The sequence below is a fragment of the Ctenopharyngodon idella genome, chromosome 19, assembly GCF_019924925.1.
Source record: "Ctenopharyngodon idella isolate HZGC_01 chromosome 19, HZGC01, whole genome shotgun sequence".
Lineage (NCBI taxonomy): Eukaryota > Metazoa > Chordata > Actinopteri > Cypriniformes > Xenocyprididae > Ctenopharyngodon > Ctenopharyngodon idella.
Genome location: NC_067238.1, coordinates 7,165,343 through 7,193,098, shown reverse-complemented (window position 1 = coordinate 7,193,098; position 27,756 = coordinate 7,165,343). Strand labels below are relative to the sequence as shown.

The 27,756-nt window shown below is 41.3% G+C and overlaps 1 protein-coding gene across 3 annotated transcripts in view; it reads left to right on the top strand.

The window, feature by feature from the left end:
• Positions 1 to 27,756, top strand: part of LOC127501088 (SH3 and cysteine-rich domain-containing protein 2-like) — a 240,555-nt gene that overhangs the window by 164,326 nt on the left and 48,473 nt on the right. For 2 of the 3 annotated variants that reach the window (XM_051872875.1, XM_051872878.1), the window contains exons 6-8: positions 365 to 440; positions 24,288 to 24,343; positions 24,457 to 24,536. In XM_051872875.1, coding sequence (XP_051728835.1) covers positions 365 to 440; positions 24,288 to 24,343; positions 24,457 to 24,536 — 212 coding nt within the window. The remainder of the gene's footprint in view (positions 1 to 364; positions 441 to 24,287; positions 24,344 to 24,456; positions 24,537 to 27,756) is intronic. The other variant, XM_051872876.1, reaches the window with a different exon arrangement.

The window sequence follows — 27,756 nt, the reverse complement described above, 5'->3', positions numbered from 1 at the left end:
TGTACAGGGGGCCCAGAGGCCAGGAGGGCCTATAAGTATCTTCCCTAAGGGCCCCAGCCCTGGAACATGATTTCTACTGAAGGGACCCCTTCCCTCAAAGCGATTTATAATTTTCTGCTTTTCAACTTAATTATCTTCTTAAGACAATGTTCACAATTAATATTAGCAGTTGTATTGCTGAAAAAAAAGGAAGATTAGGAAGAGAAAAGAAGAGCACAGAAAATTTGAACCAAGTCATGTGACCCACATATTTAAAATTTAAAAAATGTATTCGTTAAAAATAGGTCATTTACTGAATGGAAGCTCAAATTTTTAACTTTCACTTCTTTATTGATCACTGTTGTGTGAAACTCTGTGTTTTGAGGATGAAGAGGAGGTTCAGGAGAGGAATGAATGCGTGTCCACTGATGGGAAAAAGGTGACCGAAAACCCGGGAAAGGGTAAGAGAATCAAAGTTCTGATGAGTATACATGGAGAAATATAGATGCATAGTTATAGGTCAGTGGTTCTCAAATGGTTTTGCTTTAGAACAGAAATTTTACAATGAACATCAACTGATAAATATATATATAAAGTTCAGTCATGAAACTCTATCAATCGCTGATTGGTTCTTTCAGTACTACGACACCAACCAATCAGATGTACTTCCTCATTTACGTGGCTTTATTTATACCGTATCCTAGCTGCGATCAGCACGCCGCACAATATGATAACTCCTATAATCCCACCTCCTCCCCAGCGCCACCTGTAGAGATCTGCTACGGGGGGTTCTATCATTCTGCAGCAGCCTTTCCTTTGTTGTTATTTTGACTAAGCTGAACAATTACGTATTTGCTCAGCAGCAGCAGCATAGCAGATCTTGTCCAGCAAAATCAAGCCTATGTACATTCCATGCTCCATGCTAATAAAATGCTGGTTGAATCTATTCACTCCGAGAGTTGTCATGATTGAAATGTTTTTACTGAAGATTGATGGTATAACATTTTGCGTGAACATAAATCATAAAAGTGGATTGTTTGTTAAAAATCTTATAAATGTATGGCGTGGTAAGGTGGCCCAGAAAAGGTGCAAAGTATTGATGCAAGTACTTTAGCTAAAATATTTTTTTAATAATGTCTAAGTTAATACTTGTTCAAAACAATCACTTTAGCAAAGTGTGTACTTGTTACGGGTGTATGGTGTTGAAGAGATGAAGCGTATACGGATATCCACAATAAAGGGTATTTAATAACAACGAAGGAGAGTCCAGGAACAGAGGGAACTGTGACAGTACTATTTTCATTTTATTTTGATAAATAAAAGAATTCATTCTTATTCAATAAATATACGTAATTAAAATGTTCGTTTTAAAAATACAAAACACAAATTTATTTAAAAAAGTAAAGATTCTGAAAGCATTGAATGAGATCCTATAATTATTTAATATAGCTTTACAGTAATAACAAATATATTTATTATATTATATGGTTTATCATATTTTTAAATATGTTTGTTTCATTAAATATGGTGGTTATCTCTAAGGTGAACATCCAACTTGATATGATATTTACCATCTGAATCTAATGTCATGTCAACAAGTCAGCCAGCTATTTATTATCATAATTATTGTCCCTTTAGCCCTAACAGCAGGGCCACCTTTTACCCCAAATGCCATACCTTTTACGTAATCTTCCTGTTGCTTTAATTACCTTTAACAAAACTGAAAATCATAAAGAAAATCAAAGACCTTTGACTCAAAATATAGTCAATTGTAATGACGCTGAGGCGGCATTAGAATCCATATGCAGTCATTTAATGTAATCCACAGCAAACAAAACCAAATCGACAGGCAGGTAGCATAAACGTGAGGCAGGCAGAGGTAGAAACACAATAAGGCAGTCCAATCCAAACAATGGAACAAAGGGGAAATCCAAAAAGCAGTAACAGAACAAAACAGGCAATGGTCATACACAAGATAGCAAAACAATGATGATATAAATTCTCGGTAAGGCAGGTAAACTGGCAATACTTCGCAACGGCCTGATAACCTAGCCATGCTTAAATGTCCCACAAACAGGAAGTGACTCAAGAAGCAGAGGGAGCGGCACACAGTCAGTACTCGGGAGAGGGCTCCCTCTGCTGGCGTGACGTTACATCAATAATTTTATCGATTTTCATTTGCTACATAAATCTATAACATTACAGATCATCTGTAACAACATTAGATCAAATTAGCACAGAATCACAACATTGCTGTCTGCGATTACATCAAGGATCAGTCAGATTACCATGTTCATCGTCAAAAGCGGTTGTTAAGAAAAGTGCATTTTTGTTCCATCTAGTGGTTTAAAAGAGAACAAAATCAAATGTGGCTTTTTATAGCCCTGCTGTACCCTACGACTTCTCCACAATTTAACATGGTTACAGAAAAGGCAATGTAACACGTTATTTTACAGTGTCCTTGTTACTGGTTACAGTAATGTAGTAATAACTATAAATTATGCTTAATTATATGCAACTAACCCTAAATCAAACCACAACCCTAATCCTAACTCTATAGTAAGTACATCTAGTTAATTATTATTACACAGTACTTAAAAGCATAATTACACTATAACACGGATACCTTAAAATAAATTGTAACCCGCAATGCATTTTACTCTTTGTGTCACCAAATGGTGCCACAGAGATTTCCTCTCCCTACTCAAAACTATTCTGTAAGCTAGTGTCTCCCAACCATTGTGCATGGCAAACTTAGCCTATGTGTTGACAGTTTGCCCAGTGTGGAAAATTACCAAATTCCTAAAATAGATAGATAGATAGATAGATAGATAGATAGATAGACAGACAGACTCAAATTCAAATAAAGTCATATCATTGCAGGATCAAATATGTTACAAAAAAAAAAAAAACTACAAATGAAAATACAGTATATGCAATATAATTAATTGTCACTAGTCTGCTCAGTTTAGTTTCATTATCATGGACTTTTAGTTTGTTTTCATTCACATCATGTGCTCCTTTGTTCAGTTTTCTGGCTCTGAATTCTGGTCTGGTATATCAATTAAAATATACTTCTATGAGGAATAAAGTAATACAGACTTTACATAAGGCCAAAGATTTTTTTATGGACATTATTGAGGGGTCATAAGAGGATGGGAAAACAATCTGGCAAACTATTAATAAATTAGTTGGAAAACAAAAGAACATGGATAAAAGTGTAATTTTGAACTTAAAATTAATATTTTAGTAAATGATTCATTTACCATAGCTACTAATTTTTATACACCTTCTTTAAATTCATTTGATAAGATAACTTAGCTTTTTGCCTTAACAGTTATTACTTATAGACTTATTAGTTTTTCTCAACCTATTTTTTCAAATAGAGGAAGTAACTGAATTAGAAGTAGTTAATATTATTGATGTGCTAAAAAGCTCTAAAGCAAAGGATGCCTACGGGCTTGATACAACATTTTTAAAATCTAATAAAAATTCTTTAGTAGGCTCAATTACATACATGGCCAATTTGTCCTTTAGGCAAGTACTTGTTCCATCTGCTTGGTGTTACGTACACAGAAGGGGACAGCGACACAGGAATGCAGGTATTAAAGTTTATTAGGCGACCAGAATGTGACAGAGTGCAGGTGAGTGAAGACAGGTTAACACGTTGACTGGTGTAGCTGATAAACTGATACTTGTCTTGGTTTTGCAGGATGGGTAGACGGATGGCAGACTTGAAGCTTGAGCAGACACAGATGAACTCACGGGAGACGAGGAGACAACGAGGAGTCGAGGGAACACAGGAGACCAGTAAGTATCTTCAGAGGAGTCCTTAAAGTAAGCAGACTGGTGCAAACGAGACCGGACAGTGACTGAGTGAGAGCGTGGGCCTTTTGTGCTGCTGGTGATGAGGGTGCTGATGAGCTGCAGGTGTGAGTGATTAGTATTCTGGTGATGACGTGCGCTGTGTCTGTGAGAGTGTAGAGCCTGGCGTGTCTGTGACATTACCCCCCCCTCCACGGCCCGCTCCTGAGGGCCGCGGACCCCGACGTCGTGGTGGTCGGCCTCTGCTCATCAGCTTAAGGGAATCAGGCGACATGATTTGGAGAATCTGTCAACGACAACTAGGATGCAGGTACAGTTATCCGAAACAGGGAGGTCGGTGATAAAATCCACTCCTAGTTGTGACCAAGGGCGGTTGGGAACGGGCAGAGGTTGGAGTTTGCCGGAGGGAAGGTGCCGAGGACTCTTTGAGATGGCGCATTCCTTGCATCCCTGCACGTACCTTCTGACGTCCGATGCCATGTTCGGCCACCAGAAGCGCTCTTTCAGCAGCGAGAGGGTTTCATTGACCCCCGGGTGGCCAGTGCCCAGTGACGTGTGAGATGCGTGGATGAGGGGAGTGCGCCGTGTCCGAGTGATGTAGAGCAAACCAGGGGGGCAACCCGGCGGAGCGTTGGTGGAGGCATTGGACTCGGGAAGCGTTTCCTCAGACCAGACGATGGGACTTACGAAGAGCTTCTCACGTAGGATAGGCTCAGGAGTGTCTGAGGGTTCATCGGGACCATGGAGGCGGGAGAGGGCATCTGCTTTCACGTTTTTAGAGCCTGGACGGTAGGAGATGGAGAAGTGGAAACGAGTGAAAAACAGAGCCCAACGTGCTTGGCGGGGGTTAAGTCTTTTTGCTTCACGAAGATACTCCAGGTTTTTATGGTCAGTTAACACAGTGAACGGATGTTTAGCACCTTCGAGCCAATGCCTCCACTCTTCCAGGGCAAGCTTGATGGCGAGAAGCTCCCTGTTGCCGATGTCATAGTTTGTCTCCGCCGGGTTGAGTTTGCGGGAGAAGAAGGCACATGGGTGGAGTCTACTTGGATTCCCCTGCTGCTGTGACAACACCGCTCCCACTCCGGTGGTCGAGGCGTCGACCTCCACGATGAAGGGTTTCTCGGGGTCCGGATGTACCAGGAGGGGAGCGGTGATGAAGGCTTTCTTGAGGGTTTCGAAGGCTTGGGTGGCTGCTGGGGTCCAGGACAGAGACTTGGGCTTACTGCGCAGGAGGTTGGTGAGTGGAATGGAAATGGTGCTGTAACCTTGAATGAATCGACGGTAGAAATTGGCAAAGCCCAGAAATCTTTGGAGTTCTTTTATGGTGGTGGGAATGGGCCAGTCCTTGATAGCAGAAACCTTCCTCTCGTCCATCCGGATGCCACTGCGGTCGATGTTGTACCCAAGAAACTGCACTGAGGGTTGGTGGAAGGTACATTTCTCTGCTTTGAGGTACAGGTGGAACTCCCTCAGGCATTGCAGGACCTCCACAACGTGGTGGCGATGGTCGGCCATGCTCCGGGAGTAAATCAGGATGTCGTCGATGTAGACCAGGACTGACTTGTGGAGGAACTCCCGGACCACCTCAGCAGGGGAAGTAGACGGATGGATGTAGCCTTGTGACAGATCCTCCTGGATGTATTCCTCCATGGCCTTCTCCTCCGGGATGGAAAGTGAATAGATCTTCCCTTTGGGCACTGGCTCACCCGGCAGCAGATTGATGGCACAGTCCCATGGCCGGTGTGGAGGCAGCGTGGAGGCTTTCTTGGGGCAGAAGACATCACTGAAGTGGGAGTAACATTGGGGAATGTCCACGGAACGGTTTTCAAGGGGGCTTTCGATGGACGTGGCACAGACTGGTAGATTCTCAGTGTGAGGAGGGCTTGGAACGGGAAACTTGGGAAAGCAATCCAGGAAACACTTGTCACCCCACTTCAGGATTTCCCCAGTTCTCTAGGAGATGACAGGATTGTGCTGCTCCAACCATGGGCGCCCTAGAATCACGTCAGAGGTAGATTCCTCCAGAACCAGCAGATGGAGTTGTTCAACGTGTAGGATGCTGACTTGAAGTTGGATGGGTCCAGCACTGAGACGAACTTGTCTTCGGCTAAGGGGTTTTCCAGTCACCAAGTGGATCTCGTAAGTCGTCAGTGTGGCTGTTGTCTTGAGGCGTAGCTGGCAGCAGAGGGCGCCGGAGATGAAGTTGCCGGCTGACCCAGAGTCGAGGAGGGCACTAACTGGAAGAGACAAACCGGCAGCAGTAAGGTTTACTACAATGGTGAGTGGTTTCATCTTATTGAGAGAGGGAACGATGACACTCACCATTGGACGAGCTGGGCGAGTGGGGCATTCAGAGATGTAATGCCCAGATAATCCACAATAGAGGCATAGATTCTGGGTCAGCCGCCTCTGCCGCTCAGCCGAAGACAGACGAGTATTCTCCACTTGCATGGGTTCGTTGGCTGGTTCTGGAGAGCTGACGGATTCTGGTCGGCGAAGTGATGATGGAAACAACGGCTGGCCCTGGTGTTCTTCAAGACACGACTGCATACGAGTGGCGAAGCAGATGGAGAGTTGGATAAACCGTTCGAGCCCGATGGAATCCTCGTATGCAGCGAGATGCAACCGCACGCGTGGATCTAGCCCTTGACGATAGGTTGTAATGAGGGCTTGCTCATTCCAGCCACTTGATGCAGCGAGGGTTCTGAACTGGAGGGCATAATCGTTAACGGACATTGAACCTTGTTTGAGTTGGTATAATTGCTCACCGATAGAAGAGTCCCAGGCAGGTCTTCCAAAAACTTATTTGAAGTGAGCGATGAAACTGGAGAGAGACTGTGTGATGGGATTTTTCTGCGACCACAGTGGTTCAGCCCAGCGAAGAGCCTTGCCCTCTAGTTGAGAGATTATGAAAGCGATCTTAGCGTGATCGTTCGGGTACAGGTGCGGTTGCATCTCCAGGACCAGCGTACATTGCAAAAGAAATCCGTTGCAATCCTCCGCCGAACCAGAGAAGGGCGCCGGTTGAGCCATGGGACTGGCGACGGCAGGTGGTGAAGGAGAAGCGGCGGTGGATGCGGAAGTGCTCGCTGGTGCAGATGCTAGCGGTGTACCGGTGAGTGCTCGGCGCAGGGCGTCCACGAGCTCCTGGAAAGGGTCCTGGGTGCTCATTCTGGTGCTCAGTGGTGTGGGTCCGGTCTTCTGTTACATACACAGAAGGGGACAGTGACACAGGAATGCAGGTATTAAAGTTTATTGAGCGACCAGAATGTGACAGAGTGCAGGTGAGTGAAGACAGGTTAACACGTTGACTGGTGTAGCTGATAAACTGATACTTGTCTTGGTTTTGCAGGATGGGCAGACGGATGGCAGACTTGAAGCTTGAGCAGACACAGATAAACTCACGGGAGACGAGGAGACAACGAGGAGTCGAGGGAACACAGGAGACCAGTAAGTATCTTCAGAGGAGTCCTTAAGGTAAGCAGACTGGTGAGTACCAAGTGCAAACGAGACCGGACAGTGACTTAGAGAGAGCGTGGGCCTTTTGTGCTGCTGGTGATGAGGGTGCTGATGAGCTGCAGGTGTGAGTGATTAGTATTTTGGTGATGACGTGCGCTGTGTCTGTGAGAGTGTAGAGCCTGGCGTGTCTGTGACACTTGGAAGGTGGCTACAGTTATCCCAATATACAAATCTGCAGAAAAATCTAATTTCAGTAATTATAGGCCAATTAGTATCCTTCCGATTATATCTAAGTTTGAAGAAACATGGGTGGATAAGTTTCTGACTAATCATAAATAATGGCTTCTATATATCCAATGCAATTTGGTTTCCACAGTAATTATTCAACAGAATAAGCTAATTGTTTATTTGTTGAGAAAGTCAAATACTTATTAGATAAGAGTGCATGTGTTTGTCTGTCTTTTTAGACCTAAAGGCATTTGACATGGTTGACCGTCAGGTTCTTTTATATAAATTAACAAATTTAAAGTATATATATATATATATATATATATATAAAATTATACTGTATAAGTATATAATACTTCGGATGAAATCATATCTTTTAAATAAGAAACAATGTGTGTGTACTGATGGTACTAATACTTCTTACTTTGCTTGCCCCAAGGGGGTTCCACAAGTCTCCATCTTGGGACCAATTTTATTTTCACTTTATATTAATGATTTACCTGGAGTATGTAAAAATGTAAATGTTCATATGTTTGCAGATGATGTAGTCATGCAAGTAACTTCGATTACTTTGAGAAGCTTCAATTACTTTGATTTCCTATATGTCCAATGTTCAGGACTGGCTTACCAAATCAGGTTTATTATTGAACACAAAAAAAAAAAAAAAAAAAACCCCTGTGTGTACGATAATTAGTAGATTATGTTTTAGATAATTAGTAGGGATGAGACATTCGAATGTATTCCTGAGAGGGGAGGGGCTTGAAATTGTTAAAGAGTTTATGTATCTTGCAGGGGCACCTGCAGGATTTTATCTCAGGATGCGATCCTCTGGATGGAGTAGATCCTTAGCACTTTCAGCTAAGTTAGTATCCTGACTCCCTAGAGTTATATCAGAGTGTAGGCTCTTTAGTAGCCTCCCTGGTACTTGCGTTGAGCTTGGTCAATACTCATCTTGGTTGAGTCTAGTTGGTACTCCCCTCGCATTGGGGGTCATTCTTTAGAGTACTGCACTCCCAAGGTCTGGTCAGAAAGGTCGAATATCTCTTGTGAGACCTCTCTGATAGATCAGTATTTTAGGCTGTAGCTGCTCTCCTCTCTTGAGTGGGTCATCGTATAGAGGACCTCGCCCCCTGAGCTGGTCTTAGAGGTTTAACAGAGTCTTTTAGTAAGAACTCCCTTGGTAGATCAGCTCCTGTTGGAGCTAGAGGTACGCCTCTCATAAGGGACACTATGTAGAGTACTCAGCTTCCAGAGTGCTTTGTTTAAGAAGCCCTCTGTAGATCCTAGGTTGAGCAGAGTAACTCCCCTCGATTGCAAGGGTTCAAAAGCGCTATGCTGAGTCCTGCTCCCCAAGATGCCCGTCTCTACGATCTGGTCTGAGTTGGTTACTGCCAGTTTGCAGTCCCTCTTTCTGGACGCCTCCTCTGGAGGCAAGTACTTTAGCGACTCTGTTTAGGTAACAGACAGGTTGCTGGCCAGACTAGGTTACTACTAAAGTAGGACCTAAGTAGGACTATGCTCCCCTGAGAAGTGACTGGCCAGGGCTCCTTTCAGCTCCCTGGCCACATTCTCGTAAAGGGACCCCTTCTGTTTGAAGTTGTTGGTTCTAAGCCTTTGAGCGGCCTTGGTAGGCCTCTAGATAATTCTGAAGGCCTCTTTGAGACTTATAGCTTGGATGGTGGCCGAATGCTGTCACTGACAGCCTATTAGACCCGTAGGAGGAGAGTTTTTTTAGCCATTTCAGTTGAAATTGTCTGATATTTGTCACAGCCATTCTTTGACTTGCACTCCCCTCAGCATGGTGGTGTGGGTATTTCATTTGCAGTGTCTCGTTCCCTGTTCTCAGGGAGCCATGGTTACATGTGTAACCTGAGACGTTCCCTTTCGAAAGGGAACTCGCAAAGCGTCTCCCTGCCATGTCTCAGGGCCGCCTGCTGAACAGTCCCTTCAGACGATAAGTGGATGACTGGTTCTCTAGGCATCCCTTATTTGCGTTCGGGTCGCACTAGTAGTGACGTCATAGGCTGTCGCCGGCCAATATGATTGTCGTGATTTGATAGCGTTTCAGACACTGGTTCCCGTGGAAGCAATCCCCATAGCGCTAGATGCAGTGTCTCGTTCCCTGTTCTCAGGGAACCATGGTTACATGCGTAACCTAAGACGTTTTCAAAGATGATTGGACAGAGAGGCGTGGGTTCATTTTGCCCTAATCCAGCACAAAGCCGTTCTGTTTGATTTGTAATGAGACAGAGTTGTGAGAGTAGAAATGTCAAACGCCACTATGAAACTAAACACAGACATTTTAGCCGCTTTTCCACCGTCAGGACGAATGGTTTTTAGAATGGTAAGGAACAGTTCCAGTTGTGTTTCCACTTGAGCCTGGTACTGCATGATTACAAAAACTGTTCTCGGCACGGAATTCTCAGCACGTTTGTCTAACGTCGCCTCTCAGGATTGGTCACTTATATGTTGCCTGGCTACCAGTTTCTCTGTAGCTGGCTGCACTCTATTTGAGCTATGTAAACACAAATTAATAATAAAATTAAAAGAAATATCTGATCATCCTCCATAACGTTATCGTTATTTACATCTCACATTATCATTAAACCGTTGCTTTACCAAGGCAACGACAGGCACTTTTGTATTACATTCCAAAGAGCCACCATTATCAGCCACAAAGTGGAAAATGATGCCACCATGCCTGCTGATGCCGCAGTCAAATGCCTTTTCCGCATCTAACAAAATGGCATACACTTGAGTCTTTTAAATTTATGAGTACTGTGTTATGTTTGCAATCCACATTTATCAGGCTCACAGGCCTGTAAGAGCCACATTCATCAGATGGTTTTTTTTTTTTTTCTGTATCAATGAAATATAAGCCATGTTTAAGGTAGAGGGCAGGCAGCCCTTTTTAAAAGAATCAATGTACATCTCTGTTAGAGGTTCTAAAATAAAATTGCTAATTTTTTTTGTAAAACTCTGGGCCATAACCATCAGGGCCTGGTGCCTTACCACTTTTCAAAAACTTAATTGCCTCTAACACTTCCTCCTTTGTAATGGGTCTATTCAGATCTGCCTGTTGCTCCTCAGACAGACAAGGAAGTTCAATTTTATTTAAAAAAAGAATTACATGAGTCAGCCGAGAAAGTAGTCTCAGGCGAATATAGCTTTTAATAAAACTGTCTCATAATATTATTGATTTGTTTTGAATCATAAGTTGTACTTCCCTTGCCGTCTTTGAGTGATAAATCATGCTTGCTTCATTCCTGCCTCTGGCCAAATGTACTAATAAGCGGCCTGGCTTATTGCCGTATTTGTAAAGCCTCTGCCTTGCAAAAAGTATTGAGGTCTCTGCCTTCCTAGTCAAGATTTGATTTAAGGCTGAACGAGCTGCATCTAATTCTTTTCTCAAGTCGTGTGAGGGGGAATTATTAAATTTATTCTCTAAATCCTTCACAAGTTGTTCTAACTCAAGTTGTTTTTCCAAAAGACTCTTTTTCCATGCTGCAGAATAAGATATTATTGACCCCCTAATATAGGCCTTTGCTGTCTCCCAGAGGAGAGATGGATCAGTATCAGGCTTCTTATTGGTATCCATAAAAAATACAGACTCTTTTTCAAGAAACTCCAAGAATTTAGGGTTGCTGAGCAGTGATGATTGTAATCGCCAATGATGAGAAGCAGGGTTAGGGTAAGGTGGAGAGATGACTGCAGAGACAGATGGCTCGTTTCCACTGAGCGGTACGGTTCAGTTTGGTACAGTACGGTACGCAATTTTTGCCGTTTCCATTGTCAAAAATTGTGAATGGTACCCTAATTCCGAACCGTACTGTACCACTTTTTTGGGACCCTTCCGTTGGGGCACCAAGCAAGATAGTACCGTACCAAAAGGGTGGAGCTACACTCTGCAGAACGTTGATTGGTTGACAGAGAATCGTCACTTGCGCGTGCTACAAGGGGAATGACAACACAAGAGGCGTCACACAAATGTGGTTCAGGCAACTGAACCACATTGAACTGCATTGATTATCTTCACTTCATGTAGGCTATATAACAAAACAAAATATAAAACAGAACCCTGCCTCTTTTCATTTTCATTTAAAAAAATATGACACCTATTAATGTGTGGTTCAGGCCATATGTGCATATGTACTCTGATTATCTTCACTGTATATGTAGCCTATAATAAAATGAAATAAGACAAAACAACCCTCTCTTTTTGTTAAAAGTCAGTTTTAATTATCAGTAATAACCATTATAAAAGTCTAAGTATAAAGTATGAGAAGCTATACAACAAGAAATAAAGACAAGCAAACAATTCAGTCAAGCATACAAAGTCAGCGCTCTAGTACAACGGTAAAATTAAATAAATATATAAAGTTACGAAACTTCACTTTGCCCTCAGCCAAAACGTTTTGCCCGGGAACAAATTATAAATTCATGAGACCAAAGATTGCCCGTTATACACAAGATGAATGATATCTCTTTTTTAACCACTACAGAGACATCTGAGCCAGCGGCAAATGTCAGAAGGACTAGCCGAGGTACAGATGTTCTCGGCTGGGTACATTAGCACTGAGCGCCCGGTGATCGCCTGGATCTCACAAGTCCGACAACGTCAGATCAAATTTTTAAATAGGCGCTATCTTTATAAATAAACCACATATTTGAGCTTTAAACAACTAAATTCCCACCTGAAAAACTTTTAAAACTACATTTCATGACACAATAAAGTTGTTTTTAAATTACGCGGGTTTTCTCCTAGCTTCTCCACTTTTGACGCTTGCTGGTAGGTGCTGCTGCATGGACGTCTGAACTTTGCATACTTGGTATAAGAGTTATGATCAGATATAGTGCATATGCCTATAACACAGTTCTTCACTCTGTCCATAATCTGTCTGGACACAAACACGTAGTCTATCCTTGAGGATGTCCTATGTGGATGTGAAAAAAAAGTAAAGTCTCTGATTCTTCATGCATCAAGCAGGCCCAAATCTTCACAAAGGTGTTTTAATTTAACCGCCTGTCTAGAAGCTGTTGCATGTTTAGGCGGATTAAGGACTAAACTAGGATCAAGCGCACAATTAAAGTCTCCTCCCACAATTATGTGATTAACAGAAAATGAAGATTTATTGGCAATTAATTCTGAAAAAAAAAATAAAAAAAAAGGTTCAAATGTGTTAGGGGCGTATACGCTTCCAAGAAGGAATCTCTCCCCAAAAAGCTGGCCTAAGACAAGAACGTAACAACCTCCTGTATCTTTTATCATATCCTCAAACCTAAAATTTAACTTCTTATGAATTAAAATTGCCACTCCCCTACTGTGAGAATTAAAAGAAGAACTGAAAACCTGACCGACCCATCCTCGTCTGAGCTTCATGTGTTCTGTCTCGGTCAAATGGGTTTCTGTTGAGAAAAGCAATCTGAGCTTGTTTCCTTTTAAGATAAATTATTTTTTGTCTCTTAATTACATGGTTAACCCCTTTGACATTTAATGACACAATCTTAATATCACTCATGACTTACCCCAATAAGTGATAAGAATAGTTTGAAAAGAGGCAATTATTATTTGGCATCAAAAAGGGCATGATAGGCGCTGAGAACAAAGTATAATTTCACCAATTTTAAATTAAACAAACAGAAAGAAAACCATAATGTCTCTGAACTAATAGCAAAGTATGTCAACAACGTAAAAAGGAAAAAAAATGACACTAAGAGGTGTAGCGACCATGTCCAAAAAGACTTTAAACCACCCACTGCCGCATCCACTGAAGTCAAATTACAGTACCATACAGTAATATCCATCGTCAAGAGAAAGAAGAGAGAAAAAAAAAAAAAAAAAAAAATCAAGGCAGACCATTTAAAAAAGCCTGGGCTTCCCGTGGGCAATGAAATAAATGTTTCTTGCCCTCGTGTGACGCAGAGCACGGCTGGGAATCACATAGTGAAGCGAATGCCACGTTGAATCAGATCCTCGCAGATTTTGTTGAAGCCTCAATGTTTCTCTTTTACGGCAGAGGAGAAGTCCTGCTGGATGAATATTTTCTGTCCATCCACTGTCCGACAGTATGCGGCTTCTGTGTGCACGGTCAATTTTGAAGTGGCCTTCACAGTGTCGAGCTCTAGTACTTTTAGCCATGATGCAAAAAATGTAGTGGGTTGAGAGCCTTCGAATCCCTCCTTTAGCCCCACGATTCTTAAATTTTCTCTACTTGACCTGTTTTCCAAGTTGTCCACCTTTTCGGACAGCACCCGCATTAACTTTTCTATTTCTTTAACTTTGTTTTCCATTGATGTCGCATTGTCTTCTATGTCAGAAACTCAGCGTTCCGCATCGCTAATACATTTCGTATTGTCCTTGACTTGCTGCGAAATAGCATCCAAAGCACTCGTAAACAGACAGTTTTTCATCCAAAACTTTGCTGATGCACTCCGTAACTTTGCGTGTGAGCTTAAGCGAGTAACCACACTCACAAGAGCTGCCATCCTGTGAATCCACGTCGGCAGGTCTGCTCCACAGATTTCATTGGGCTTTCGGGCCTTTTAAGTCAGAAAAGTGCCTCCCACCTTGCTAGACATGTTGTCGTTCCAGTATTTAACCTCAAACAAATGTGAAGTTAGATCGAGATAAAATTTGAAAAGTGTTGAGATATGCGGGAGCTAGGGCTCCATACACCCTCTCAGCTCGGTGACGTCATCGGACCCCCCCAAGTTTCATTTCTATAGTATCGTCCCTTGAGAAGATATACTAAAATGGTTGCTGAAATGTGAGAGGTGTACTCACTTTTGTTAGAAACTGTGACACTTTCACCAATCAAAACAGTACATTCACTTCACAAACAATGGCGAATTAGTAGTTAGCTAGGCTAGCATTAACACCATTAATTCTACCCATTTGTTTCAAATTCACACGAGTGGATCGATATGAAAACAATAATACGTAACTCGTTCTGAGAAATGAACGTTGCTCAAATCACCATTAACAATACTGCAGTGAGATTGCTTTGTCACTCAGTTTAAAGGGATAGTTCACCCAAAAATGAAAATTACCCCATGATTTACTCACCCTCAAGCCATCCTAGGTGTATATGACTCTCTTCTTTCAGACGAATACAATCAGAGTTATATTAAATAATGTCCAGTCTAATCTATGCTTTATAACAACTTTATCTGAAAATGGATGTTGGGAGGAAATTAGATTAAATTTTGAATTAAAATTGAAATAATCCTTTCACACATAAATTTAAAACATTCTGGCTGACCTCACAGAGTTAAGGCGACTGTTATTTTAGAATGTTTTCCTTTATTGTTTCCATGACGACGCATCATGCTTGTCACACGTGACACACCGTGGCCAGCAGGCTACGCTGTATGACAGATGTATTGTTTTTCTCACCATGTCATCAACTATCTGATATTCCGATTCTCAAATATGTGCAAGTGAGTGTTTTGTCATTTAAAAACCTATATAATGACTTTGATCTTAATATATAACGTGAATTCATCCATTTGTGCTGAAATACATGTGGCTGGTGAACTGGGAGATAGTGAACAATGAGTGAGTGAGCTTTATAGTGTAAGGGTGGACCTCCTACAGGGGTTCAGGCTGTAGGGTTGCCGAGCGACTAAAGAAACGTTATCAGCAAGATGGCAGAAAACTGTACATTTCTTGTCTATAACCACCCACTTCAACTTATACCAACGACGGAAATAAGCGCAGTTATAATAGCAAAATATGTGGGAGGATTGCTACAGTGTGACAATATTGTATTGCAATAGGGAGCACATTAATGTTAATACTAAATCAAAACTAGTTAGCACATCATTTGTAATAGAAAGGGTTTAATGACAATATCTGATTATGGTTACACTTAAAATAATTACAAAATAGATGTATGAGATGATAAAATCATATACCATTAATCTTACCCAGCATGTATGTCAAAAGTTACCTGAGAGATAGAGAGAGAGAGTGAAAGAGAAAGAGAGAGAGAGAGAGAGAGAGAGAGGGCCAGAGAGAATGCCCAAGAAAAGCCAAGAATCAAAGAGCCAGAGCAACAGTTACAATCTTCTTTTATCCCTTCCTTGACCATGTGACTGAAACCAAAATATGAGACATTCAAACTGACCAATCAGGACATTAAAACTTCCCCCACTGTACTAAAGGTGTGACCATTTGTAGACCCCTGATGGATATACATTTTGGCCTACAGGCCTTGATCACCTTCAACACCTTTGTGTCTTCCAAATGGCCCTTGTAGCAAGAGAGAGCGGGTTGAAACAGTAAAGCAAATGTCTTTGTTCATTTTAAAATATCTTTAGATATTTTCAATCTTACAATTGTTACTTACACAATGTGTATCTGATATGAATGAACGTCGACAAATTATATTTGAATGGATTGTTATTGCTGCTTCCATAGACATCAGTCAGTGTATATTTCATTGGCTGTCTCGTCGCGACACGTGACACCACAGGATATCGAGTTGGCCGACAGCTCCAGATATGGTGTTGGCGACGTGTCAGCAAACCTCTTTGATGCGTCGTTGAGTACAAACCCGATTCCAAAAAAGTTGGGACACTGTAAAAATTGTGAATAAAAAAGGAATGCAATGATGTGGAAGTTTCAAATTTCAATATTTTATTCAGAATACAACATAGATGACATATCAAATGTTTAAACTGAGAAAATATATCATTTTAAGGGAAAAATAAGTTGATTTTAAATTTCATGGCATCAACCCATCTCAAAAAAGTTGGGACAAGGCCATGTTTACCACTGTGTGGCATCCCCTCTTCTTTTTATAACAGTCTGCAAACGTCTGGGGACTGAGGAGACAAGTTGCTCAAGTTTAGGAATAGGAATGTTGTCCCATTCTTGTCTAATAAAGGCTTCTAGTTGCTCAACTGTCTTAGATCTTCTTTGTCACATCTTCCTCTTTATGATGCGCCAAATGTTTTCTATGGGTGAAAGATCTGGACTGCAGGCTGGCCATTTCAGTACCCGGATCCTTCTTCTACGCAGCCATGATGTTGTAATTGATGCAGTATGTGGTCTGGCATTGTCATGTTGGAAAATGCAAGGTCTTCCCTGAAAGAGACAATGTCTGGATGGGAGCATATGTTGTTCTAGAACTTGGATATACCTTTCAGCACTGATGGTGCCTTTCCAGATGTGTAAGCTGCCCATGCCACACGCACTCATGCGACCCCATACCATCAGAGATGCAGGCTTCTGAACTGAGCGCTGATAACAACTTGGGTTGTCCTTGTCCTCTTTAGTCCGGATGACATGGCGTCCCAGTTTTCCAAAAAGAACTTCAAATTTTGATTAGTCTGACCACAGAACAGTTTTCCACTTTGCCACAGTCCATTTTAAATGAGCCTTGGCCCAGAGAAAACGCCTGCGCTTCTGGATCATGTTTAGATATTGCTTCTTTTTTGACCTATAGAATTTTTGCCGGCAACGGTGAATGGCACGGTGGATTGTGTTCACCGGCAATGTTTTCTGGAAGTATTCCTGAGCCCATGTTGTGATTTCCAATACAGTAGCATTCCTGTATGTGATGCAGTGCCATCTAAGGGCCTGAAGATCACGGGCATCCAGTATGGTTTTCCCGCCTTGACCCTTACGCACAGAGATTGTTCCAGATTCTCTGAATCTTTGGATGATATTATGCACTGTAGATGATGATAACTTCAAACTCTTTGCAATTTTTTTCTGAGAAACTCCTTTCTGATATTGCTCCACTATTTTTCGCGCAGCATTGGGGGAATTGGTGATCCTCTGCCCATCTTGACTTCTGAGAGACACTGCCACTCTGAGAGGCTCTTTTTATACCCAATCATGTTGCCAATTGACCTAATAAGTTGCAAATTGGTCCTCCAGCTGTTCCTTATATGTACATTTAACTTTTCCGGCCTCTTATTGCTACCTGTCCCAAATTTTTTGGAATGTGTAGCTCTCATGAAATCCAAAATGAGCCAATATTTGGCATGACATTTCACTCACTTTCGTCTCACTTTCAACATTTGATATGTTATCTATATTCTATTGTGAATAAAATATAGGTTTATGAGGTTTGTAAATTATTGCATTCCTTTTTTATTCACAATTTGTACAGTGTCCCAACTTTTTTGGAATCGGGTTTGTAGTTCACACATAAAGATTGGTGAGCGCCGATCACCCACTGATTTTCCCCCGATCACAGCCCGACCTGTCGGCGAGCTCGTTAACTAGCCAAAAATTTTGTAGCGTAAACTTGCCATAACACGAGAGAGTGGCGTCCCAGTTTATGACGTAGGACACAGGCACAGTGTGTGCTCCGGTGAGAATATGCTAGTCTCGCGAGAACCAAGTTGTGTACAGCAAAGGAAATCCACATGAAGAAGCGAATTGTTTGAGCTATACTCTACATTTTATTAGTGTTAAAATGCTGATTTCTTGTGAATATCCGGGTTGCTACAACAAAGCTAAAGTTTTGAGATTACGTGTGCCGACATCAAAGGGAGATGCACCATTAACGTTTCACAAATTCCCTGTAAAGGATCCTGAGCGATTGAAGCTATGGTTACTCGCTATTTGCTGGGATGTAAATACACCCGTGGAAAAATTATATAAACACGTACTGTGCACGTAAATAAGTAATTGCTCATGTAACTGTTGTAAAGTTTTTTTAATTATTATTATTGTGTTTTAATCTCTAGATGCAATTTAACATTTAAAACTAGCACAACTCGGTATGCCACCAACCTGAGCTGACTGTAAAACAAATGCATAGAGTGAATACAGCTAGCCCACACCTATAATACCATAATATATACACACACAAAAAAAAAAAAAAAAAAAACTTACTCCACAGACAGTGCACCACCAGGTCCTTCAGTCCTTGGTCGACGCCTCCAGTTTTATACGAGGTAAGAAGAATACTACTTCGAGTACACTTTGGCTCAACAAAAGCAGAAACCCTTCATATTGTGTTACACAGCAGCGCTCAATCCTCTCACCGGCAGCATCAAACTTCTAAAGGTGGCATTCCAATCGCCCATTCTTGGCAGAAAACACTCTCAAACTCTGTTGGTATAGCTTCACATCCTGCATGAGCACCACCACGGCGGCGCGTTACGGGTGCGACGTGGCTACTGGAGATGATCCACGGCAACTTCACTAAAAAAGATAGGCAGCAAGTCTGCAGCCTCCTTCTCCCGACGTTCCTGGTTGGTATGCTCCGGTTCAAGCAAATATGGCTGGGCAAAAAACTCAGTCTCCTCTTGGCTTATATCGAAATCCTCTGCCATTTTTCTTTACAAATCCTAGTTTTGTACTTTTTCATGACCGGTGTTTTGTTTTGCTCTCTCCTCTGCGCTTCCGTGTTCGTCACTGGAACTCACGCTGCGCCTGCGTCCTACGTCAAAAGCTGGGATGCCACTCTCTTGATGTCTTTGAAGACTTACGCTCTTTTAACAACTAAAATTAGGATTTCTTCACTAATATCACTAATATAAGTTTCTTATCATATGAATTAAACATGCATTATAGCTTTGAAAAACTTTATACTGTTCGTAGAAAGTACATTTAAACTATGGTGTTATCTGATTTTATCAGAAAAGTGTATGCATGTATAAGATGTTAATAAAACTCATGTGACAAACATACAAGATTGAAAACTGGTTATATATATAAAATATATAGCAAATAAGCTCAAAGGTGAAATATGAATAATTAATCATGAATCTTTTTTCGAATTAACTTAATGTAGCTGAATTAATATTACAATCAATTAATCTGTTTGGCCAATGAACACTGTGATCGTAATCGTTATCAGTGACATTGGTTTTATAAGAAGATCAGAATCAACTCGCAGAATGTGCACAAAGTTTTATTTAACTAAATCACGAACACATAGCTAGACTAAACACACACAGACATACAAAATCACGCATATAAAGGAAATGAGAGTGGAAATGAATTTGAGCCGTAACATATCAGGGGAAAGGAGCTAGGAAAAGAGTCATTTAATGAGCTGGAAGAACCATCAGTTTCTCACTATAAAGCACTTTTGTTAACAAAGGGGTTCAAACTTAATACTAAATCGTCATTTAGTGTTCAAATGTATGATACATGCAAATGCAGAAATAGAAATTTTTGATGGTTAGTTCTGATGGTGCTGAAGTTGTAATCAATATCTTCTGCATTGAGTGAAGAAATGACAATGACATTCCGCTGTTAATTTGTCCCCGTTGTTGAGGAAGTTGTGCATGGTAAGTGAGGCCTGCCAGCCCGGCTCGGGGGCCAGGTAGGGTCTCACATGACAGCAATCCATAGTATTAGCAGGAATAAAGAGCAGCAGCAGCAGAGAGAGCATGATCTGCGTGGGGCTTTTTAACCTCTACAGAAGTCACACCTTTGGGTTTTGGCTTGACCAGTGAGAAAGGTGCAATTCTGTGGTGGGAGAGTTTCTTTGTTTGAAAGTGGACTCATTTACATGAGGGGAGTAAGCTTGGAGTTTGTGTCCATTTATACTCTGATAAATATAACAAACATACAATGCATTTGTAGGAAACCCCCCATCGGCCCAAAAACAGAATCCGACGGCCTGGGCGAAGGTTTAATGCGTGTATGCCTTTTCAGCGCCCCTGTGAAGTTCACTTAATTTCACTCGTTTAATCTGACTCCAATTTCAAACGATTATTACTCTTAGGTTGTGTTTCCATTAGAAATAATCATTGGTTATGTATTAATTTAGATATTTGATTATTCTGGGTATCCCATACTTTCAATTATTCGTTCATTATGGACCCATATCGCTTAGAGTGGATCTCACGTCACAAATTCGCCAGTTCTGATTCTTAGTCAGAGGGTGCAGAGTTTACTAATGCATTTGAGTTGAACCGCCACATGCTTGTTCATACAAAAACACAGTTTTCTTAGTCACAATACTGCAACTTGCTAAGCCAGTTGATAGACAAAATCAAAAAGTCCCATGATGTGCTTACAGGCTCCTTTCATGGGCCTTTAGTTTGAATCTATCCTGACGCAGATTTGCGGAAATATGGACTCCAATAATCTACTGGTCATAATTATTTCAGAAGAATCCAGAGTAAATCAAATATAACATTTTATTTGTCAAGTAAAAATGTATCATGCCAATTACATAGTTGGACAATTAGAAGCCAATTCAGAAATAATAAATGCATAACATCAATTGCTCAAAGATGACTCTAAGAGTAAGGAATGCACATACACACAGTGGTGGATTAGTGTTTTTAAGACACTTACCCATCACTGCATGGGGGTTTCTGGCTACAGAAGATCCCACATGGCTGCTTTGCACTTTCCCTTAAACACCCAGACCAGAACAAAAGGATTGTAAATAATTACTACACCAACACCTGTGTTGGGGGGAGAGGGGTGGGTTATCAGATATCCTGAAGAGACACCACCCAAAAGGAGGACAGAATTCTCCTTAGTTTTCAATCTTCCTCATAATACCAGTGACTGCTGTGAAATTGAGACCATTTTACCAATCGCACTGAGACATTTCAAATGGTACCAAACATGAAAGGAAAAAACAATAGATATACAAGATACATTATACATAGAATTCTTGGAGAACTTTCAGTGACTTGAGTCAGTGGGAAAAGAAGGAGGGTGTGTGTGTGTGTGTTTGCATACTATAGATGTGTGAGGACAGTTTAGGGCAAGGCGTTGTCCTATGCTATTTCTTTGAGATCTTCTCTCCAGATGAGTTTATTGGTTTATTGCAGGGCGCTTTATCTCAGTTTTTGTCTTAGCAGGAAAATCAAGTCTTACACATTCTATGAGATGGTTATGTCCACCAAAGTGTGATTCATTAAACAAGGTGTAATTTGACAGGGTTTCTACAGGTTTCATCAATGCCTTTTAATGCCAATTTTTAAATTTTTTAATATATATATATATGCCGCTAAATGTCGATAGATGACGACATACGGCAATTAGAAAATTCATCATGTCATTGTTGTATTCACATTATGCCAAGTGTCAGCCCAACATTTGTTTGCTTCCCTGGTGCTACCCTTTTTGCTCACATAATATAATTTAATACAGCCAAATTCCAAATAAAATTGTTTAATCTATATATTTTTTTCTGTTTTTGTTGTCACTCAATATGAAATGGTGACTGAAACGCAGCCCATTAAGATTACATACAGGGCTCGACATTAAGCCTTCTCATGTGGACATGCATAAATCGGTCATTCACTTGTATGAGTAAAACAGTTGCTTGTCCGGAAAAAAAAAATATAGTATTTTTTTTTTTTTTTTTTTTGTGGTGGTGGAAATATAAATTTGTTCTGAAGCAATATCTTTTCAGAATATTGCAGCTCTGACATATGTAAATCTGCATATTTTTGATTGATTACAACTGCATTGAACTTTCAGCTTTAAATGCATTAATCTGATTAAATTGCATAGTGTTATGGGATTGTTTTAAATATTTTTTGAAAATACAAATACGAAATGTTGGGGGGAAATGATACTTTTAAAAATGAAACTAAACCACCAGTAGGTGGTGGCAAGTAACTGTCTTAATGAGTGAGTCATTGATTCATTCATTCAAGCGATTCATTCAAATGGCCGATTCATTCAAAACGCTGAATCATTCAGTAATGAAAATTCCGGTCTCAGAAGCTGGATCAGGTTAACAAGTTGCTATATTCGTCACAACGTGCTTTCTTAGAAAAACGCTGTCCAAACCAGCGTTACGGCAATTTTGCACCGGCCAGAGGCAATTACCAAACTGGTTCCATGTGTGTATCACACCAATGTACATATTCTGCGACAGCAAATCAAAAGTTATTAATTATTTAGGCTTTATTCAAAATAAACTGGTAGTATTATTTTTCTTCAAAACCAAAAATTAAATTTTATGCTTTTTAATTCCATTTAAGGCCTTAATTTTCGCAAAATCCATTTAATGACTTAATGCTTTTTAATGCCCTGCAAATACCCTGTTTGATATGAAACACCACCTAGATTATCTACATTACTGTATCTAGTAGTTTCAAATTTCAGGCATGCATAACACTACACAATATACAAAAGAACAATATTCACACAGTAGTAACATTATGGAGTCTGCATGTTGAGAAGATTGACTTTTACAATTGTGTGTTTGATCGCTCCAGACGCTGCAACTCCCAGACTTAACCGTTATTGATTTATGGGTTTTTCAAGCCATAACGGAAATAAACCGTGCCCTCACCTGATGACCATCTCAGTCGCGTTGCGGTTTTGCACCCACTGTTTCCCAGGAGATTTTACTCAGCCTCTCCATTGAAGCTGATGCGGTGGCGTCATCTTCTCTGATGCTGGCCGTGGTCAATCCTTTCTTTTTTAGGTGCTCCATCACTTCCATTGCACTGTTATAAACAATGGGACCATCTTCAAAAAATACTTGAAGTTTGGCTGGGGGTGGTGTCTGGAAACGGAGACCCTTTTCTTTGAGTAGTTTCCTTACAGGAGTGTATGCCTTCCTCTTCTTTTGGGTCTCCACGGGGTAATCCTGGTCGAAGTACACTAGTCTCTCTTTCAGGTAAACTTTCCTCTTTTTCCATGCTGAATAAAGGACCAACTCTTTAATCCTATATTCAAGAAAGTAAATAACCGATCGGGGATTCACATTTGGTGGTGACTTGGGGCTGAGCCCCAAGGGACAATTCCGTCTTGATGAAACTTTCAATAAACTCTTGTATGTTGTCTCCTTCAGCCTCCTCGGCGAATCTGTATAAGCATATATTGTTTCGCTGTGATCTTGCTTCAAATCTGTCAGCTTAGTTTACATGTTTTGTTGAATGTCAAGGGTTTGGAATAGCACATTTCCAGCTTTGATTTATATAAAAACTCTAGGCTTGTGGACACATATTTAGTATGTGTTTTGTGCCTTCTTTCAGTGACCTTTTTTTTCTCAAAAATACAAACATGTACATGTTGCTCACATATTATGGTAGCCCAGTTCGTGCTGAATACAGAGTAAGGACACTTTTAATATGTTATAATTACAATTACATACAGTTAATATGTTTATTAACAACTGAAAAAAGCACAAATGTTAGGGCTTGTCAAAACTTCCCCAGGGCCCCAAAACCCCCTCAGACCCCAGAAGATTAATATCAATCATTTCATGTTTGAGATCCACCTATGGGAAGTGCATCCGTACCTGACCTCTGCAGAAAGCATCCAACTGCACCAAGTCTGACTTGACAGACAGGAGCACATATCCTTGTTTAACACCATTTTCATTATTGTATGAGCTGCTAAGCTTAATTATGCATGTTACTACATGTCATTCAAATCTCTGCCTATGTAACACCTTCACCTTGGTCACCATTGGGCACACACTCCTGTGTATCAAACCAGACTTTGTACAATTGGATACCATTCCCATAGGTGGATCTATCAACTCAATGTTCCAGAAAACCAGAGATACAAACAGTAACGTATTGTTAATTACATTTTATTCACATTTGGTATTGTTTTTTCCTTGTTTTCCACAAAGAGAATTCATTTTAGGTCACAACCTACCAGATGAGAACCACTGCCACAGAACAATACAAATGATTCTATTATTTTGAGATCAACCTTGATAGACTCTATTTGGCTTCTTTATATATACAGTATGTTATTTTAATTGTGCTTCCAATCTGTAGATTATTTTTGCTCTAGATGTATATGAGATTTAATGATCTAAACAAACAGACTAGACATTACAGAACTGGCACAGCAAAGTACAGCAAAAACAACACTCTCTCAGTTACAGATGTCTCTCTTCCTGAGAATGTTAACTCTGAACTAGATGAGATATCTAAGGTAAGGTGACATTTCTGTATCATCTGTGATGTTTTTCTAGAGATTAATCTACTCTTTTTATGTTTAAATTATAAACTACTGATTGGATATTGCTTTGTGTTTTCACTTCACAGGCTCCTAAAGTTCACTCCATTCACACTTATGTGGCACTTTACAAGTTCCTCCCTCAAGAGCAAAATGATTTAGAATTACAGTAAGTCCAGTATGTGTGTTTGTGCGTGACAGAAAGTCTCCCAAACACCATACCACTCTGGTTACTCACGTAACCCTGGTTCCCTGAGATAACGGGAATGAGCATTGGTCAGTTAGCTGATGCTTATGGGGAAATCTCCCGTTTTATCCAAATCCAGAAGCCTGATTGGTTCACATCTGTGCAAGTGCACAGACAAATAACGTTTCAGCCTGCCAAAAATGGCAGGGTTGATTTCCTATATCAGTCACATTGGGATGATGTCAGATCAGAATCTTTCGACTGACCAGTGCCTAGCAAGACTCACTGGCAGCATAGTAGCATGGCAAGCTTACGCAATGCTGGTTCCTGTTATCTCAGGGAACCAGGGTTATGTGAGTAACCAGAGAGTTCACTCTGTGAGCCGACAGCTTGGAAGTGCTTGAATGAGGTCCCCCTCTGACAGCTGCATAGGGAGGGGCTCAGAATGCAGTCGGAGCCCACTTACACTAAATGTAAGAATTAAACTATCAACATCCGTGCCTGAAGAGCAGGGGTGTCCAGGTTGTAAAATCTGATAAAAGCGGACAGCGAGGACCAACTGGCTGCCGCACAGATGTCTTCAATCAAGACTCAGCTGGACCAAACCCAAGAGGAGGCCATACCTCTAGTGGAGTGGGCACTCACTCCTAAGGGGCACAGCAAGTCCACCGTAAGCCAGCACTATCGCATCAACAATACATTTCTTTGCTTCAAAACCGGCAGCACTTTAGTGCAGCCTCCGAAGCTGTCAAACAACTGCTCTGATTGACAAAACTGGCAATCAGAGCTAGAGTGGATGAGGTGCGAAAATGGAACCGAAAGCTCTTCTCGTGAAAAATAAGCATTTTGTTTTGAAGTGCTACAGGCTGTGTCTTGTGCTGGAGCGGTAGAGCGGCACCTGTTATAGCTGCGGCCAGTGGCTTGGGCAGTGGCTTTAGCAGCAAGCAGGGTCGAATTTGTGGCACTGTGCAGCTCTTTGAACATCGCAAGGTCAGGTCCAGGCCTGTTCATGTCATGGAGAAACTTGGCCTAATAAACCTTAAGTGCCACCATTGTATGTAATGCACAGGCAGCGAACTGGGCAGCAAGGTGAAACTCATGCTCTTACGGTGAGAGTGTCCGCCTTTGATGAACTCGGCTTGGAGTGGGCGGAGCCCGGCAGGCGACAAACTCAGAGGCTTGCCGTTTTAAAATAACACCCGTGAAACATGCTCTTACACAGTGAAATATGCTCTATGAGTCTCACCTGATAGTCACAGGGGAGAGCATCATTCTCATCTGATTACGTGATTATGTTCTCTATTTACTACCCCACATGATGGCACGAAACAGCACATTTTACTATTCATTCATTCCTTCCCAAATATGTGCTGCAGCAGCAAATATCACAAATCATCTCTAAACACACTAAGCCAGCGAGCGTGTGACGCATCTGAAGGCACGCAAATTTATCACCCATTAGAAAACTTCTGTTAAATAAATTAGCAACAAATAATAACAATATAGCCAAGCCTTGCCTTTGTCATTTAATTTGAAAAGCAATCGATTAAACCGAAGGGAAGCTGCAGTGTTGCACAGCTGCAGAGGCTTGCTTGCGGTCCATTTTCAAGAAGTACATGTCCTTTTAATTTTTAATTTTTTTTTTTTTGCCCAAGTATTTGCTAATGCACATAATATCCAGATTTACCAAGTTAATTTGTATCTGGACTGGACGAACACTTCCATACGCATTTTATGACCCTGTCCGACTCATTTACACAGATCAGTTTGTTGAGTCGGAGTGCGTTATTATATCGCCTTATAACAAACGAGACACACAGATGGAAATGTTGTTCATTGTGTTGTTTACTGTAACGCTTGTCTATACATAGGTTTTGTTACCGCCGGCGCTCACTGGGAAGACTACATTTTCCAGCATTGCTTGAGATCTACAGCAAACTATGGCAACTCATGTAGCTGAAAATACACAGCACTTTTTCCTTGCAGTGGTTCTAAATGGTATAATTTTGTATAAAGTAAGAAAGTAATAGTAATGATTTAAGTAGTATTTTGTGTGCTTTATTATTAAAGTAAAAGTACTGTTTTGATATTTAAATAAACTGTGAATTACAATAACTGGACCTCAAAGACTTGCAACTTGACTTGGACTTGACATCAGGGACTTGTGAACATGTCTGCTGTTCTCAGCTGCAGTGCTGTCACCACAGTGAAACTTCAGTGAAACAATCACATTCATGATTGATGAATGTGGCTTGGCGTGGTCATGGTCTCGGTAAGCGGCACCCTCAGAAGCGGCATTTTAAAACAAGCACCTGTTAAAACATACTCTTGTACAGTGAAATATGCTCTATGCTCCTGCCTGATAGTCACAGGGGAGAATGTTATTCTCAGCTGCAGAGCTATCAGCGCTATTCTTGGCTGCAGTGCTGTCATCGCAGTAAAACTCGTTCTCTCACAGTGAGAGCATCTGTCATTGATGAACGTGGCCTGGTGCAGGCGTGGCCTTGGCAAGCAGTGCGTTTAGAAGCATGGCGTTTTAAAACAAATGCCGGAGAAAACATGCTCTTCTGCAGTCAATATTCTCTATGAGTCTCGACTGATAGACACAGTGGAGAAGCGTCATACTGAGCTGCCAGCACTGTTTCCAGCAGCAGAGCTGTCAGAGCACTTCTTGCTCTCGCAGTGTGAGTAGCACTGGGGAATCCCCTTGCTGCAGACAGAGTGAGACACGTGGGATATGGACCGACGTGAGCTCATTAGTCCTACCAGCTCAGCCCTGCGACCCTATTGTTTCTTCATTTCAGGCTTTGAAAGGGAGAGAACTGTAGAGAATGAGGGGAGAAGCTCCTTTATTAAAAAAAAAAAAAAAAAAAAAAATCCGCGAAAGCAGCATGGCGAAACTCATGCTCTTGCAATATGCAATAGCATCCGTCACTGATGAACGTGGCTTGGCATGGCCGTGTCCTTAGCAAGCGGCAAACTCAGAAGCGTAGTGTTTTAAAAACAAACAGCGGTGAAAACATGCTCCTGTACAGTGAAATATGCTCTATAGTCTCACCTAATAGAGACAGAGGAAAGTGTCATACTGAGCTGCCAACAGAGCTGTCAGCGCAGTGCGAGCAACAATAAGGAATCCACTGGGGTGCAGCCATCGCCGGATGGAGAGGTCGCTGAATCAGCTTGCTTGCTGAAGCGTCATCAG